General features: G+C 52.5%; 1 protein-coding gene across 1 annotated transcript in view; it reads right to left on the reverse strand.

The window, feature by feature from the left end:
• Positions 1-15,843, reverse strand: part of LOC104301745 (opioid-binding protein/cell adhesion molecule homolog) — a 151,033-nt gene extending 135,190 nt beyond the window's left edge. Inside the window, exon 1 of the mRNA XM_054176025.1 lies at positions 15,572-15,843. Within this exon, the coding sequence (XP_054032000.1) occupies positions 15,572-15,738 (167 nt within the window). The 5' untranslated portion in view covers positions 15,739-15,843. The remainder of the gene's footprint in view (positions 1-15,571) is intronic.
• Positions 15,844-16,443: the final 600 nt, after the last annotated feature.

Consider the following 16,443-nt stretch of genomic DNA (forward strand, 5'->3'; position numbering starts at 1 on the left):
ACCTGCCAAGACCACACAGCTTCTCTGCTGTTCCTCTAACATCCCCCACCACGACATGCAACATCCCACACCATGACCTGCAACATCCCCCACCACGACCTGCAACATCCCCCACCACAAACTGCAACATACAGAATACAGAATTAACCAGGCTGGAAAAGACCTTTTTGATCACCAAGTCCAACCTCTCACCCAACACCATCTAATCAACTAAACCATGGCACCAAGCACCCCATCCAGTCTCTTCCTAAACACCTCCAGGGATGGTGACTGCACCACCTCCCTGGGCAGCACATCCCAGTGGCCAATCTCTGTTTCCGGCAAGAACTTCTTCCTAACCTCCAGCCTAAACCTCCCCTGGCACAGCTTGAGACTGTGTCCTCTTGTTCTGGTGCTAGTTGCTTGCCTGGGAGAAGAGACCAACCCCCACCTGGCTACAACCTCCCTTCAGGGAGTTGGAGAGAGCAAGAAGGTCTCCCCTGAGCCTCCTCTTCTGCAGGCTAAGCAACCCCAGCTCCCTCAGCCTCTCCTCCCAGGGCTGTGCTCCAGACCCCTCCCCAGCTTTCTTGCCCTTCTCTGGACACCTTCCAGCTACTCAAAATCTTTCCTAAACTGAGGAGCCCAGAACTGGACCCAGGGCTCAGGGTGTGGCCTAGCCAGTGCTGAGCACAGGGCACAATGACTTCCCTGCTCCTGCTGGCCACACTGCTCCGGATGCAGGCCAGGATGCCATTGGCCTTCTTGGCCACCTGGGCACACTACTGGCTCATGTTCAGCTGCTGTCAATCAGCACCCCCAGGTCCCTTTTTTTTTGGCAGCTCTCCAGCCACTCTGTTCCCAGCCTGTAGCACTGCCTGGGGTTTTTGTGGCCAAAGTGCAGCACCTGGCACTTGTATTTGTTGAATGCCATCCTGTGGGACTCTGCCCATCTGTCCAGCCTGGCAAGGTCCCTCTGCAGAGCTCTCCTACCCTCTAACAGCTCAACTCCTGCCCCCAGCTTGGTGTCATCTGCAAATTTACTGATGATGGACTCAACGCCCTCATCCAGATCATCAATAAAGATATTAAACAGGGTGGAGCCCAGCACTGATCCCTGGGGGACACCACTAGTGCCTGGCTGCCAGCTGGCTGTGGCACCATTCACCACCACTCTCTGGGCTCAGCCTCCAGCCAGTCCCTAACCCAGCTCAGAGAGCTGCTGTCTGTTGCTGATGCAGGCGGCCGAAGCAGACAGCCGTCACAAGTGATGGCTCCAGGAGGCAAGTGGCTGCTTCCCCCACAGCAATCATTTCATCAAGAGCCCTGCAAGACTCCTGCTGTTCCCACTAGCCCTGGATCCCTAACTTTAATTAAGTCCAAGCAGCCTTCTCTCAAGAAGAAGGGAGGCGAGGGTGACTCAGCCAGCGATGGGACCAGCCGCTCTAATTATCATACAGTTAAGGATATTAATTAAAAACAGCCCTCCCCCCCAACCACCTTTTTTCTTTCTTTCTTTTTTTTTTTTTAAAGCCAATCTAATCAATTCCACTTAAAGGGATATATGGGGATAAGGAGCCAGAGCAGGGAGGGTGACAGCGAGAGAGATGGGATGCGATGTGAATGCTAACAGCTTCCCACCGTCGCCACTGCCGCAGTAAAGCCCCAGGCCTGGCTGCTTCCAGCAGTGACTTGGGAGTCTCCTTGGAAATGGGCTCAAGCTTGCCTTCTACCTGCTGCTGCTGCTGCATCAGAGCACCACTCCTGTGAGTGCACAAAGGACTTTCCATCTCTTGCTTTAACTGCCTTGATTGAATTAAATGCAACAGGACGGCGCCGCAGCCTCGTGGTCGAAAGCTTGAGCGTGGAGGCTTTCTCCTCTGCTAAAGGCACTCTTCCCTCTTTCTGAAATGATGAGTTGCTCCTGGGTTATGCTCTTTAAGAAAGGGGAAGGGGAGGGGGTGGGGGGAAGTCATCTGATAAAGTGGGTTATAAAACCGGTGGTGGTAATAAAAGGGAGAGCAAGGAGCTTGATGCGAAGCGAGCAAGAGAAGGGAGAGACTGCTCTAGGGTTGTAACAGCTGAGCTGTGATTAATAGGTGGCCAAGGGTGAGGGTGGAGGGCACGGCGTGGGGTGGCACATCCGTGACGCAGGGGACGCAGAGAGCAGTGTTGAGCCCGAGAGGGGACCTCAGCCGGGTGGCAGATGGAAGGGGATGGATGGAGGGTGATGAGCAGCTGGCTCCCAAGTGTCAAAGCCTGGCACCACGACACACTCTGGACTGTGGGCACCACGTGGGACAGAGTGTGAGCTGTGACCAAGGAGCTGAAGGGGATGAAGCCAAGCAGCAACACAATGCAGTGGTTACAGCCTTGCAAGGACTGTTTATCCTCCAACAAGTCTACTGTCCCCTGGCTGAGGGCTGCAGGGGAAAGGAGGTTCATGTATCTGTGTTCATGCCAGGGAAAGGAAAGAGCTGGGGACAGCTCAGTGTGTAGAGGCACTGCAAAAAATGCTCAGAGTGAAGGAAAGTATTATGAGAGGTGCCCTCTGCCAGAGCACCACTCTACTGCTCCTAACTCCTACCCACTGCTTCAAGCACTCTGGGCCATGTCATAGAATCAGGGAATTGTTTTGGTTGAAAGAGACCTTTCAGATCATCAAGTCCAACTATTAACTGAGCACTGTGAAGTCACTGCTAAAGCACATCCCTCAATACCATGTCTACACAGCTTGTAAATCCCTCCAGGGCTGGGAACTCCACCACCACCCTGGGCAGCCTCCTTCAGGGCTTTACAACCCTTTGGGGGAAAAAATTGTTCCTCATGCCCCACCTTAACTTCCCCTGGTGCAACTGAAGGCCGTTTCCTCTCATCCTATTGCTTTTTCCTTGGGAGAAAAGACTGACCCCCACCTCACTCCAACCTCCTTCCAGGGAGTTGTAGAGAGCAATGAGAATAGAATTATCCAGGTTGGAAGAGACCTTGGAGATCATCGAGTCCAACCTATCACCCAACACCATCTAATCAACTAAACCATGGCACCAAGTGCCTCATCCAGGCTCTTCCTAAAGACCTCTAGTGATGGTGACTCCACCACCTCCCTGGGCAGCACATCCCAATGGGCAACCTCTCTTGCTGGGAAGAACTTCTTCCTAACATCCAGCCTAAACCTCCTCTGGTGCAGCTTGAGACTGTGGTCTCCCCACAGCCTCCTCATCTCCAGACTAAACACCTCCTGTTCCCTCAGCTGCTCCTCACCAGCCCTGTTCTACAGACTCTTCACCAAGTTCATTGCCCTTCCCTGGATATGCTCCAGCAAGGCATTTCTCCAAGACACAAACTCATCCTGGTGGGTGAAGAGCATAGCTCCCATCTCTCCTTCCCAAAACTCCACACTCATCTTGCTTCTTTCTCTGCAAAAGGAATGAGTTCTTTACCATGAGGGTGCTGGAATGTTGCAACAGTCTGCCCAGAGAGATACTTGATACCCCATTCCTGGAGATCATACAATCATAGAATCAATAAGGTTGGAAAAGACCTCAGAGATCATCAAGTCCAACCTATCACCACAGACCTCATGACAACTAAACCATGGCACCAAGTGCCACATCCAATCCCCTCTTCCTAAACACCTCCAGGGATGGTGACTCCACTATCTCCCTGGGCAGCACATTCCAATGGCTAACAACTCTCTCTGGGAAGAACTTTCTCCTCACCTCCAGCCTAAACTTCCCCTGGCACAGCTTGAGACTGTGTCCTCTTGTTCTGGTGCTGCTTGCCTGGGAGAAGAGACCAACCCCGTCCTGGCTACAACCTCCCTTCAGGTAGTTGTAGACAGCAAGGTCTCCCCTGAGCCTCCTCTTCTGCAGGCTAAGCAACCCCAGCTCCCTCAGCCTCTCCTCACAGGGCTGTGCTCCAGACCCCTCCCCAGCCTTGTTGCCCTTCCCTGGACATGTTCAAGAGTCTCAACGACCTTCTTAAATTGAGATATTCAAGCTGAGGCTCAACCAGGCCCTGGGAAACCTGATCTAGTTGAGGATCCCCCTGCATACTGCAGAAGGGGTTGGAGTGGATGATCTTGGGAGGTCTCTTTCGACCTAAACTATCCTGTACGAACGGGGCCAACAGCAGCTCATTCCCAAGCACGCAGAGTGCCACGAGAAGGTGCCCTGGGAACATAAACCATTTCTTTTTATCAGCCTCCATTCTGGTGACATTAATATCATTCCCCATGTGCTGGCTGAATGCTCAGGTAGCCAAGGAGCACTCCTGGCTCTTTCCTGCCCCTTGGTGAGAGCAGGGCATCCTGCTGGCAAAGGCCCAGGAGAGTTACAGGCGGGTTGCTGGGCACAGACACGGCTATCGCTTCCTTTTTATGAGCTTTCATTGTTATTACCACCTATTTCTTTTTACATTCCTGCCAAAATACCAAACATTAATCTCCCTTCGCTCCCTGCAGGCAAAACATGGGTAATTGGATTTATATGGGTTAGGAATTTGTTAGATTTTATATATATATATATACATGTATATCTGGATCTGTATATACACACAAACACACAGAAAATACCCCAGAAGCAGGAGGTGAAGGGGATGCACTGAGCAGCTGGAACTGGTCTGAGGACTGGGGTACCAGCTGGCTCAAGACATAGGTTAGGTTAGGTTAGGTTAGGATAGGATAGGATAGGATAGGATAGGATAGGATAGGATAGGATAGGATAGGATAGGATAAAATAGAATGGAATGGAATAGGATAGGATAGGATAGGATAGGATAAAATAGAATGGAATGGAATAGGATAGGATAGGATAGGATAGGATAGGATAGGATAGGATAGGATAAAATAGAATGGAATGGAATAGGATAGGATAGGATAGGATAGGATAGGATAGGATAGGATAGGATAGGATAGGATAGGATAGGATAGGATAAAATAGAATGGAATGGAATAGGATAGGATAGGATAGGATAGGATAGGATAGGATAGGATAGGATAGGACAGGACAGCACAGACTGGAATGGAATGGAATGGAATGGAATGGAATGGAATGGAATGGAATGGAATGGAATGGAATGGAATGGAATGGAACAGAATTAACCAGGTTGGAACAGACCTCAGAGATCATCAAGTCCAACCTATCACCCAACACCATCTAATCAGTTAAACCATGGCACCAAGTGCCTCATCCAGGCTCTTCCTAAACACCTCCAGTGATGGTGACTCCACCACCTCCCTGGGCAGCACATTCCAATGGCCAATCACTCTCTCTGTGAAGAACTTCTGTGACTGAACCTCCCCTGGCACAGCTTGAGACTGTGTCCTTTTGTTCTGGTGCTGCTTGCCTGGGAGAAGAGACCAACCCCACGTGGCTACAACCTCCCTTCAAGGAGTTGGAGAGAGCAATTAGGTTTCCTCTGAGCCTCCTCTTCTCTAGGCTAAACAATCCCACACAGATGTTCCAGGCCCTTCATCATCCTCATAACCTCCATTGGACACTCTCCAGTAGCTGCCTGTCCCTTTTGAACCAAACACAACACTGTAGATGTGGTCTCTGCAGGGGGAGAACTTCCCTTGCCCTGCTGGCTGCAGCCTTTTTCATGCGCCCCAGGACACCATTGGCCTTTTTGGCCATGAGGTCTGTTCCATTACAGACTAAAAGCCATTGGCAGGGGCTCTGTGTGTGTGTGTGTGGAATTCTTTTTCTCAGTCCAAGCACAGCAAAGCCAAAAGCAAAGCAGCAAAACCAACCACAGAGCATCCTAACCCTCCAAGGCTGCTTGCAAGGACAGAAGGAGAAGTGATAGTCACCAAATCAGATATTCCTTATGAAGTGGCTGCTCAGCTGTGCTATCTAAAGATTATCACTTAAAGCAGTATGTCCAGCTGCTGTAACAAGCACCCCTGGTTTAGGGCCGAGACAAATGAGGAGGAGGCCAACTGTGAGAGGAGTCACAGGAACTCTTTGCAAACTGGGACTGTGAGAGGCAGGCACAGTGCCCCCTCTGCAGCGTTCACACCTAATCCTTCTCCAGAAACAAAAGAGCTGAGCTCCTGGAGCAGCCTGGTGAGCTGGGGGAAGGACACAGCTATCACCGCTCCCGAGCCCGGGGAGCTTATTGTGCTTGCAAAAAAGATCTCCTGTACCCTATAGTGAGAGGATTAGCAACAGTTCAGTCTCATCCCCTGCAGCTCAATAGCACTGCTTGTAACTACTGCTGCCTAGCAGAGCTCAGAAACCTAGTGTGGGGGTTGGCTTTTTGCTAGGAGAGAGGATCTTCCCTGGGCTGGCATCCCAGTCCTTGGAGAGGTCATAGAATGACAGAACAGTTTGGGTTGGAAGGGACCTTAAAGATCATCCAGTTCCAACACCCCTGCCATGGGCAGGGTCACCTCCCACCAGTGCAGACTGCTCAAGGCCTCATCCAACCTGGCCTTGAACACCTCCAGGGAAGGGACATCCACAGCCTCCCTGGGCAACCTGTGCCAATGTCTCACCACCCTCACTGGAAAGAATTTCTTCCTCATCTCCAGTCACAATCCCCCCTCTTAGAGCTCAAAGCCATTGCCCTCATCTTGTTATTACAAGCCCTTGTAGAAAGTCCTTCCCCAGTAGCCCCTTTCAGGCACTGGAAGGCTGCTCTAAGGTCTGCTGAGAGCCTTCTCTTCTCCATGCTGAACAGCCCCAACTCGCCTATGACAGCAAGTGACTTCTCTTACTAATGCAGAGCTGGACCAGACCATTGCATTCCCCAAAACAGGCACTGCTGAAGCACAACCCCAGTGCTCTGCTTCCAATCTCTACACCAGCAGTGGTCTAGCTCTCTGCCCTGCTGGAGTGTAGTGCTTCACCCATGGACTGGATGATGCCCCTGTACTCAGCACTGGTTAGGCCACACCTTGAGTCCTATGGCCAGTTCTGGGCTCCTCAGTTTAGGAAAGATGTTGAGATGCTGGAAGGTGTCCAGAGAAGGGCAAGGAGGCTGGGGAGGGGTCTGGAGCACAGCCCTGTGAGGAGAGGCTGAGGGAGCTGGGGTTGCTTAGCCTGGAGAAGAGGAGGCTCAGGGGAGACCTTCTTGCTCTCTCCAACTCCCTGAAGGGAGGTTGTAGCCAGCTAGGGGTTGGGCTCTTCTCTCAGGCAAGCAGTACCAGAGCAAGAGGACACAGTCTCAAGCTACACCAGGGGAGGTTTAGGCTGGATATTAGGAAGAAGTTCTTCATGGAAAGAGAGATTGGCCATTGGAATGTGCTGCCCAGGGAGGTGGTGGAGTCACCATCCCTGGAGGTATTTAGGAAGGTGTTGGATGATAGGTTGGACTTGATGATCTCAAAGGTCTCTTCCAACCTGGCTAATTCTATTCTCTATTCTCTATTCTCTATTCTCTATTCTCTATTCTCTATTCTCTATTCTCTATTCTATCCTATCCTATCCTATCCTATCCTATCCTATTCTATCCTATCCTATCCTATCCTATCCTATCCTATCCTATCCTATCCTATCCTATCCTATCCTATCCTATCCTATCCTATCCTATCCTATCCTATCCTCTCCTATCCTATTCTCTCTCTGGAGGTCTCTTCCAGCCCCTGCCATTTGTGATTCTATGCTTCTAAGGTGGGGGACTGTGAGGCTGCTCCAGCTTCAGCAAAACAGGAAGGGAGCACGACTGGTGAGGCTGAAGCATCCAGCTGCATGGCCTCAGCATCTGCCCTTCAGCAGCAGTGTTTGCCTTCATGCAGGAGTGCTGGGATGGAGGCAGCCTTCCTTCAACCCCTTGACCTTTCCCCAGCCACGCTCCCGACGGCTGCAATATCGCGGGGAAAATTAGCGGGCACTGTAATTATAACTATCAGGAGCAGCTAAGACAAGTTAAATACCAGCTACCTAGGGAGAAATTATGATGCCAGCCAGGAGGATCCAAATGCCAGAATCCTTGGCTGTAATTTTACTGAGTCGCTCCACCAGGCAGCGAGCTCTACCTTGGAAACGGCAGGTATATATTTAGCTGCTCCAGAAAACTTGGATGTTTTATTTGGGGGGGGGGGGGTGGGGGGGGGTGGAGGAGGAGGAGGAGGAGGAGGAGGCAGGGGGCAGCAATGGAGCAAGTCCTCACTAATCTGCTCTTGGCTAATCCCACGCTTTTAGCATCTGCGCACACACACAAAAGGCAGCGACTGCGTTTTCCATTTGGAATCATAGCATCACAGAGCTGTCAGGGGTGGAAGGGACCTCAAGGATCAGCCAGCTCCAAGGCCCCTCCCATGGGCAGGGTCACCTCACACTACAGCATCTTGCTCACAGCCACATCAAAACCTCCAGGCATGAGGCTTCCACCACCTCCCTGGGCAACCTGTGCCAGGCTCTCACCACCCTCATGGCGAAGAACTTCTTCCTAACATCCAATCTGAATCTACCCATTTCTAGCTTTGGTCCATTCGCCCCAGTCCTGTCATTCCATGGCACCCAATGCCACGTCCAATCCCCTTTTGAACACCTCCAAGGATGGTGACTCCACCACCTCCCTGGGCAGCATATTCCAATGGCCAATTCCCCTTGCTGGGAAGAACTTTCTCCTCACCTCCAGCCTAAACTTCCCCTGGTGCAGCTTGAGACTGTGTCCTCTTGTTCTGGTGCTGCTTGCCTGGCAGAAGAGACCTGGCTACAACCTCCCTTCAGGGAGCTGGAGAGAGCAAGAAGGTCTCCCCTGAGTCTTCTCTTCTCCAGGCTAAGCAACCCCAGCTCCCTCAGCCTCTTCTCACAGGGCTGTGATCGAGGCCTCTCCCCAGCCTCCTTGCCCTTCTCTGGACACCTTCAAGTCTCTCAATGTCCTTCTTAAACTGAGGAGCCCAGAACTGGACACAGGACTCAAGGTGTGGCCTAAGCAGTGCTGAGTACAGGGCAGAATGACTTCCCTGCTCCTGCAGGCCACACTATTTCTGCTGCGCCCCACTCCGCTCTCCCCCCCCCCACCCCCCCTTCCCTCTTAAAAAAAGAAGAGTAAGAAGGAAAAAAAGAAAAATAATAGAAAGCAAAGCAGCATTGTCAGAAATAATTAAAACCATAATTGCAAAAATAAATGGAAGAAGGGCCTCTCATGGTGTTTCATTCTGGCTTTTCAGTTTTAATTGGAACTGTTCTCGTAGTCACTAATTGACGAAAGTGCAGCCAGTCGCAGAGCTGTGGATGTGAAGGAGCAGAGGTGCCCTGGTGTTTGGCTTTCCTCCATTGATAAACAACAAGGGAGACCCCCCACCCCCAACGAGTGAACAGAACCATAGAACAGGTTGGTGGTGGATTCCCCAGCCCTGGAGGTGTTCAAGAAACGTGAGGACATGGCACTATGGGACATGGCTGAATGGCCACGGTGGTGTTGGGTTGCTGGTTGGACTGGATGATCTTAGAGGCCTTTTCCAACCAAAACAAGTCTAGGAATCACAGAGTGAATCAGTTTGGAATCATAGAATCCAATAATTTGGAAAATACCTCAGAGATCATCAAGTCCAACCTATTACCTAATACCTGACACCTCCTGACAACTAAACCATGGCTCCAAGTGCCACATCCAGCCAACAGCTCCAGGGATGGGGACTCCACCACCTCCCTGGGCAGCACCTTCCAATGGCCAATAACTCCTTCTGGGAAGAGCTTTCTCTTCACCTCCAGCCTAAACTTCCCCTGGATCAGCTTGAGACTGTGTCCTCTTGTTCTGGTGCTGGTTGCCTGGGAGAAGAGACCAACTCCCACCTGGCTACAACCTCCTTTCAGGAAGCTGTAGAGAACAGACTCATAGAGGGAAGGGACCCTTGAAGGTCGTCTTGTCCAAAACCCTGCACAGTGAGCAGGGACAGCTCTAGAATCTGCCTTTAAATACAGGAGAAAAGCAGCTCTGTATTATTTAACCTACTGAAAATCCCATGTGTCATAGAATCCTAGAATGGGGTGGCTTGGAAGAGACCTTAAAGAACATGGACCTGGGCAGGGATACCTCCCACTACCCCAGGGTGCTCAAGGCCCCATGTAACCTCGAGCACCTCTAGGGAGAGGACATCCACAAACTCTCTGGGCTACCTGTTCCAGTGTCTCACCACCCTCACTGGAATGAATCTCTTCCTAATCTCCAGTCTCAATCTCCCCTCATCAAGCTTCAGTCCATTTCTTCTCCTGCTATCCTGCCTGCCTCAGGTTTTTAGCACCACCTCTGAACACTCCTCACTAACAAGCAGCTGCTGTTGGCTCCAGGTGCTTGTTTACAGCTAAGGAAACTGAGGCAGAGAAGGAGGAGAGGCCACCTTAAGGTCTGAGGTCTTTTGAATGGTAACCAAGGAGAAAACGCAGGAGAAACCTCCTTCCAACTGCTGGAACATGCACTCCCTTCTCTTAAAAAGGAAAGAGAGAAAGGGAGGGAGGCAGGAAGGCAGGCAGGAAGGCAAGAAGGCAGGCAGGAAGGAAGGAAGGAAGGAAGGAAGGAAGGAAGGAAGGAAGGAAGGAAGGAAGGAAGGAAGGAAGGAAGGAAGGAAGGAAGGAAGGAAGGAAGGAAGGAAAAAATATAAAGCAAATACATCCAGTTCTGGAGCCCCTGTTCCAGGAAGGATCTGGAGGTGCTGGAAGGTGTCCAGAGAAAGGCCATGAGGATGAGCAGAGGGCTGGAGCTGCTCTGCTATGGAAACAGACAGAAAGAGTTGGGGTTGTTCAGTCTGGAGAAGAGAAAGCTCCCAGGAGACCTTCTTGTGGCCTTCCAATGTCTGAAGGGGGCTCCAAGAAAGCTGGGGAGGGATGTTTTAGTGTGTCAGGGAGTGACAGGTCTCGGGGAATGGAACAAAACTAGAAGTGGGGAGATTCAGATTGGATGTCAGGCAGAAGTTCTTCCCCATGAGGGTGGTGAGAGCCTGGCACAGGTTGCCCAGGGAGGTGGTGGAAGCCTCACGCCTGGAGGTTTTTGCAGTCAGGCTGGATGTGGCTGTGAGCAACCTGCTGTGGTGTGAGGTGTCCCTGCCCATGGCAGGGGGCTTGGAGCTGGCTGATCCTTGAGGTCCCTTCCAACCCTGCCAGTTCTGTGATTCTATGATTTCTTAAATGCAGATAAGCCTCTAAAGCCTGGAAATCTTGAGCAGCTGTTGTTTTATGTCTTTATGAACTGTGCTGATGCTTGTAACAAAAGGTCTGGCTGCTGGTGGCACAGAGCCCTCCCAGCCCTTCTCTGAGACATTTTAACATTGCTTGAACGTTTGCCACAGCAGCACTTCCACCCCTGCCTGCACCTCACCTTTGCTGGTGGAGATGATTCCACCACTGTGATGCAGCTGGGATAAAACACAGCCCAAGGTTTCCAGCCAGGATTTCCAGCCCCTTGGGACTGCTGAGAGTGCTGGGGACCTGCCAGCCATGCCCCCATAGCAACCCAGGGATGGATGCCTTGTGCCCCGCAGCTCGCAGGGCGTGCAGCCAAGAAGCGTCGTGCATAGAAAGCTGAGACTCGGTGGCACTCTTCCCAAAAGCAGAGACTTAATCCTTGTTTCCACATCAAATCCCAGCTGGGAAATTAAAAAGTGACCTTCTTCAACCTCTCTGTCCATTACCAGTGTGTTCCTTGCTCCGTTTCGTGTCCCAGACCGGGGGGTAACAGAGGTTACCGCTGCCAGCTGAGCACCTGCCCTGCTCCACGGGCAGAAGGTTTTGTGTTTCAGAGTCAGGTAAGAGGCAGCTGGATTTTTCATTTGAACAGTAGGCAGAGAATTTGCCAACTGCCTGGAGCTCCCCAGAGAGGAGAGGTGCGTGATGATTAGGGGAATTATTTGTTCTTACAATAAATACCAGCAAATTATCAACAATCTCTGCTTAAAACAGAGGAATCGTTCGCCGCCGATCTAAGATGACCTAGAAGCTGCCTGTAGATGGAGCTTTGGTTTCTGCAAGGATTTCACTCCTGAGCCTCCCTCCAAAAAAAAAAAAAAAGAAAAGAAGAAAAAAAGAAAAAGGGTGGGGAACTGGAAATGGAAGAGCCCAAAATCCAATACAGGAAAGCCACAACCGGTCTGAAAGGCCTCCAGGTTTCCTCCGCTGCTAACGTGCAGTTCTGCTCCTTCTCTTCTGCTCATGTCTGCAGTGAAAGGCTGGCTAAAGAGCAGGTCTCAGGAAGGAAAGAGCTTTCATCAGCCCTGGGAGACTCCAAGGCTCAGCCCAACTCATGACCAGACAGCAACTCCATATAGAATCATAGAATCATTCAGGGTTGGAAGGGACCACAAGGATCACCTAGTTCCAACCCCTCTGCCATGGGCAGGGACACCTCACACTAGATCAGCCTGGCCAGAGCCTCATCTAGCCTGGGCTTAAACACCTCCAGGGCTGGGGCTTCAACCACCTCCCTGGACAACCCATTCCAGGGCTTCACCACTCTCATGGGGAAGAACTTCCTCCTCACCTCCATCCTGAATCTCCCCACCTCCAGCTTCATTCCATTCCCCCTAGTCCTATCACTACCTGAGATCCTGAGAAGTCCCTCCCCAGCCTTCTTGTAGCCCCCTTCAGATACTGATATGAAGCACGATGGGAGAGGTCTGACCCTTCCAGACCTAGCAGCATTGTGACTAATTCTGCAAGAGCTGCAAGCTGGAATTACCATTCTCAGCTTCTCAATCACAGAATCACAGAACCACCCAGGTTGGGAGAGACCTCAAAAATCATCAAGTCCAACCTGTCACCCAACACCTCATGACTAAACCATGGCACCAAGTGCCACATCCAATCCCTTCTTGAACACCTCCAGGGATGGGGACTCCACCACCTCCCTGGGCAGCAGATTCCAATGGTGAACAACACTCTCAGTGAAGAACTCTTTCCTCACCTCCAGCCTAAACTTCCCCTGGTGCAGCTTGAGACTGTGTCCTCTTGTTCTGGTGCTGGTTGCCTGGGAGAAGAGACCAACCCCCTCCTGGCTACCACCTCCCTTCAGGTAGTTGTAAACAGCAAGAAGGTCTCCCCTGAACCTCCTCTTCTCCAGGCTCAAGGCTCAATTCCTTGGTTTAAGGAAGGTGCCATTTTGCAGGGAGGGCAGCAGAGGCACCACATCTGCTCCTACAATGGGTGCCCAGCCCATGAGAAAACTCCATCATGCTAGATATCTACCAAAAGCATCACCCCCATGGAAAGGCTGCCCAGGGATGTTGGCCCTTCCTGGCTTTTCATAGGATATTGCAGTCTGCAAATAAATCCCAGCCACATTTTCGGGCTGCTGTGTTCAACCCATGGTTGACATCTCTTGGGGTTGCTCCAGGTGATGCCTTGTCCACCTCCAGGCCCAAGGGCAGACAGAAAACTGCTGGCTGCTCAGAGGAGTAGAAGTGGGGAAATAGAGTCATAGGACCATTTCAGGTGGACGAGACCTTTGCAAACATCAAGTTAAGCCACCACTAAACCATATCCCTCAGCACCACATCTACACAGCTTTTCAATCCCTTCAGGGGTGGGGACTCCACCACTTCCCTGAGCAGCCAGGAGGGCAGGTGGGACCACTGGAAAACAGCAGTGCAAGAGAAGATGGGAGAAATGGAGTGTAAATGGGAGCTGGAGGCCAAAAACCTGACTGCAGCAGGGCAAAACTAAACTGGAGGACAAAAAGAAAGGGAGTGACAGCCTGGCCAGGAGTAGCTGGCAGGGGATAAATGGGTAGAGAAGTGCTTTGGGGGCTCCTCTAAGAACCTTTGAGGTGCTCAGTGTCCCACCAAGGGATGCAGAGTTTCATATGGGAAGGCTGAAACTCCCCAGTGCTTCAGGGCTGGCTGCTTCACAAACATCCCCTCTCCCAAACCAGGCAGAAAAGAGGCCAGAAGCTTTAGGGGGTAAAAAAAAAGAAAAGAGAAAAATAGTCACCCAAAAAACGGAGATCCAAGTCAGCCCTCTGCTGGCAGCAGGCTTGGAAGGAGATGAAGCCACAGGGTCCCCGGGGAAAGGGCTCAGCACCCTGCAGAGTGCATCCACAGCAGGCCCCCATCCTGCTCTGACCTCCGTGAGCATTGCCTTGGAGAGTCCCAACCCCACGCTTCACTGGGGAGACAAATTCAGACAGCGAGGAAAAGAGCACCAAGGCCAGAGGCATCTCTCTGAGGGGTTGTCTCCTCTTTAAACTGCCTTGCTCAGTCCAGCTCACCTTAATCATTGCTGCTGTTCAATTATGAGGAGCACAAGGAAACTGCTCTCCTGCTGTGCCACGGCCCCCAGTTACACGGGGTGATGACAAGTGTGTCCCACTGGGGCCCTAGCTGGAACCAAGGGCTAGGGATGTGCCCAGCACAGGCAACATCCCAAAGTCTGGCAGGCGCCGTGCTGGGAGGCAGACAGACAAACAACCAACGCCTCTCCCAGCAGCACAGCCCTCGAGCCAGAGACTGGAGCCCTCCACCACATTGTGCACTGAACATCTCCCCTCTCCAAAGACCACCCCAGCCACGGGAAGCCTGCCTGGTTCCCCTGCCCATGCCTCCACCACCCAGGCAAGCAGAGCATCCACTGCCCCAGCCGGCAGGAGCTCCTCATCCCTGCTGATGGAGAGCACGACACACTCTGCTTGCTTGTGCCATCCCTGTGCCCGGCTCTGGGAAGAGCAGCTGCTCTACTGCAGCTCTGTTCCTCCCGCTCGGAGCCAGTGAGCAGCCAGCCTGACGTCGGGGGGCACACACTGCTCACTGCTGCAGAGACACCACCAGACTAACTCCTCCAGACTCACTTACTCCAGCCTCACACCCCAACCATCCCTCTGCTGCTCGCTCCAAGTCCAAGATTGCTTGGATTAACCAGCTTAGGTCCTCCCCGGGCTGCCTGAAGCACAACCCAAAGCTCCAGACAAGAGCCTACCACCCTCTCAGAAAGGCTGGGCTGCTATCTGCTCGTCTGGCCACGCTGCCGAGATGTCTGTGGAGAGCTGCTCTCCTACACGGGTAATGCACCAGGTACACCTGTAACTCATTCAGGGGATGAAAAGGGACGCTGCTGTATTGTGCAGCACAGAAGTGGCCCATCTGCATATAAGCCGCCTTGCCTCCCTCCTACAGCAAACAGCATAAGGTAAAACATCCATCAGAATTCATAAGATGCACCCCTGGAGTAAAAGATTGATTTGATATTAACAGATCCGTGCAGAGACTATAAAGTGATCAAGGCGAAACGCTGACACCTCGGAGGCATCGCAGCCCTGGCAAGCCGCTGGCAATGCAGGCAGTGCAGACCCCCGCCCCCCTTCCCCTCCCCTCCCACACCGACAACACGCACCCAGACAACTTTGGGAGCGCCAGGCAGCAGCGCTCACTCCTTGTCTGCCACCTAAGCCCCTTTGTCAGCACCACGTCTGGCACCGCCAGCCCCGCACCGGCACCGACGGGAGGTCGCCAGCCGACCCTCTCCTCCCGCCAGCATCAGCACATCGGTCCCCACCAAGGTGTTCCTTGTCACCATGGGAATGAGCCTTCGGCATGCATGCAAAGTCTACAGCCGGTCCCAGGACCCTCAAGCAGCCCTGTTCAGAGCACAGCATCACCCCAAAAGCCATTGGTAGGACGCTTCCCCCCACACCCCCAAGGTAGAAACCCAGCGTCTCCTACCTGAGCGTGGCACTCTCCCCTTGCCGCACAGTCACGTTGTCCATAGCTTTGGGGAAGGTGGCATCTCCGCTGCGCACGGGCACTCCTGCGGGCACAAGGAAGAGCAGCCTGAGACAGAGGACGACTAGGCACCTCCAGGGCAGGGCTAAGCACCCACCGACCCCCATCCTGGGCAGCAGGGACTTTTCCAACAGGCCAAAAAAACCACCAAAAACAAAAACAAAAACACACCCGACAAGGCCACCGGGAGCGAAAAGTAAGGGGGTGGGGGTGGGGGGGGTGGGGGGAAAGATGAAGAGGAGGAGGAGGGAGAGGAAGGAGGGGAGCAAAACAACCGGGGCGAGCGATGCGGAGCTCCACGGAGATCAGGAGCAAGGCAGCCTGCGAGCACTGAGCCTGCCGAGCGGCATCCGGAGGGAGTCCCCAGTATCCTTGGGTGAGGGAGGAGGACGGGAGGGGAGGAGGAGGAGGAGGAAGAGGAGGAGGAGAAGGTGCAGAGCAAGAGATGAAGGTCACAGATGTGTGTCTGCTGGAGACGCTACTTTAAGATTCAGTTGGGCACGCGCTGCGGAGATCTGGCATCAAAAGTTTATAACCCAAGGAGGAAACGTAAGTGTCTCTGGCAGGAAAAAGGGAGGGCGGCCATAAAAAGAGGCTGGGGGAGCAAGAGGGGCTGGGAGTTGGGTTGTTTGCTGGCTGTTGCTCTTTTCTTTAAATAATAGAGGGAGAGAGAAGAAAAAAAAAAAAAACAGGGGGAAAAAAAACAACCCCAAAGACCCAAAAGCTCCCCGAAATGCCGATTCTGTCGCAAGATCGAAACTTCCCCGCGGAGCTGCAGGCGATGGGATGCGAGGCTGGCAAACGGGGTCTCG

This window comes from Dryobates pubescens, chromosome 34 (assembly GCF_014839835.1).
Source record: "Dryobates pubescens isolate bDryPub1 chromosome 34, bDryPub1.pri, whole genome shotgun sequence".
Classification (NCBI taxonomy): Eukaryota; Metazoa; Chordata; class Aves; order Piciformes; family Picidae; genus Dryobates; species Dryobates pubescens.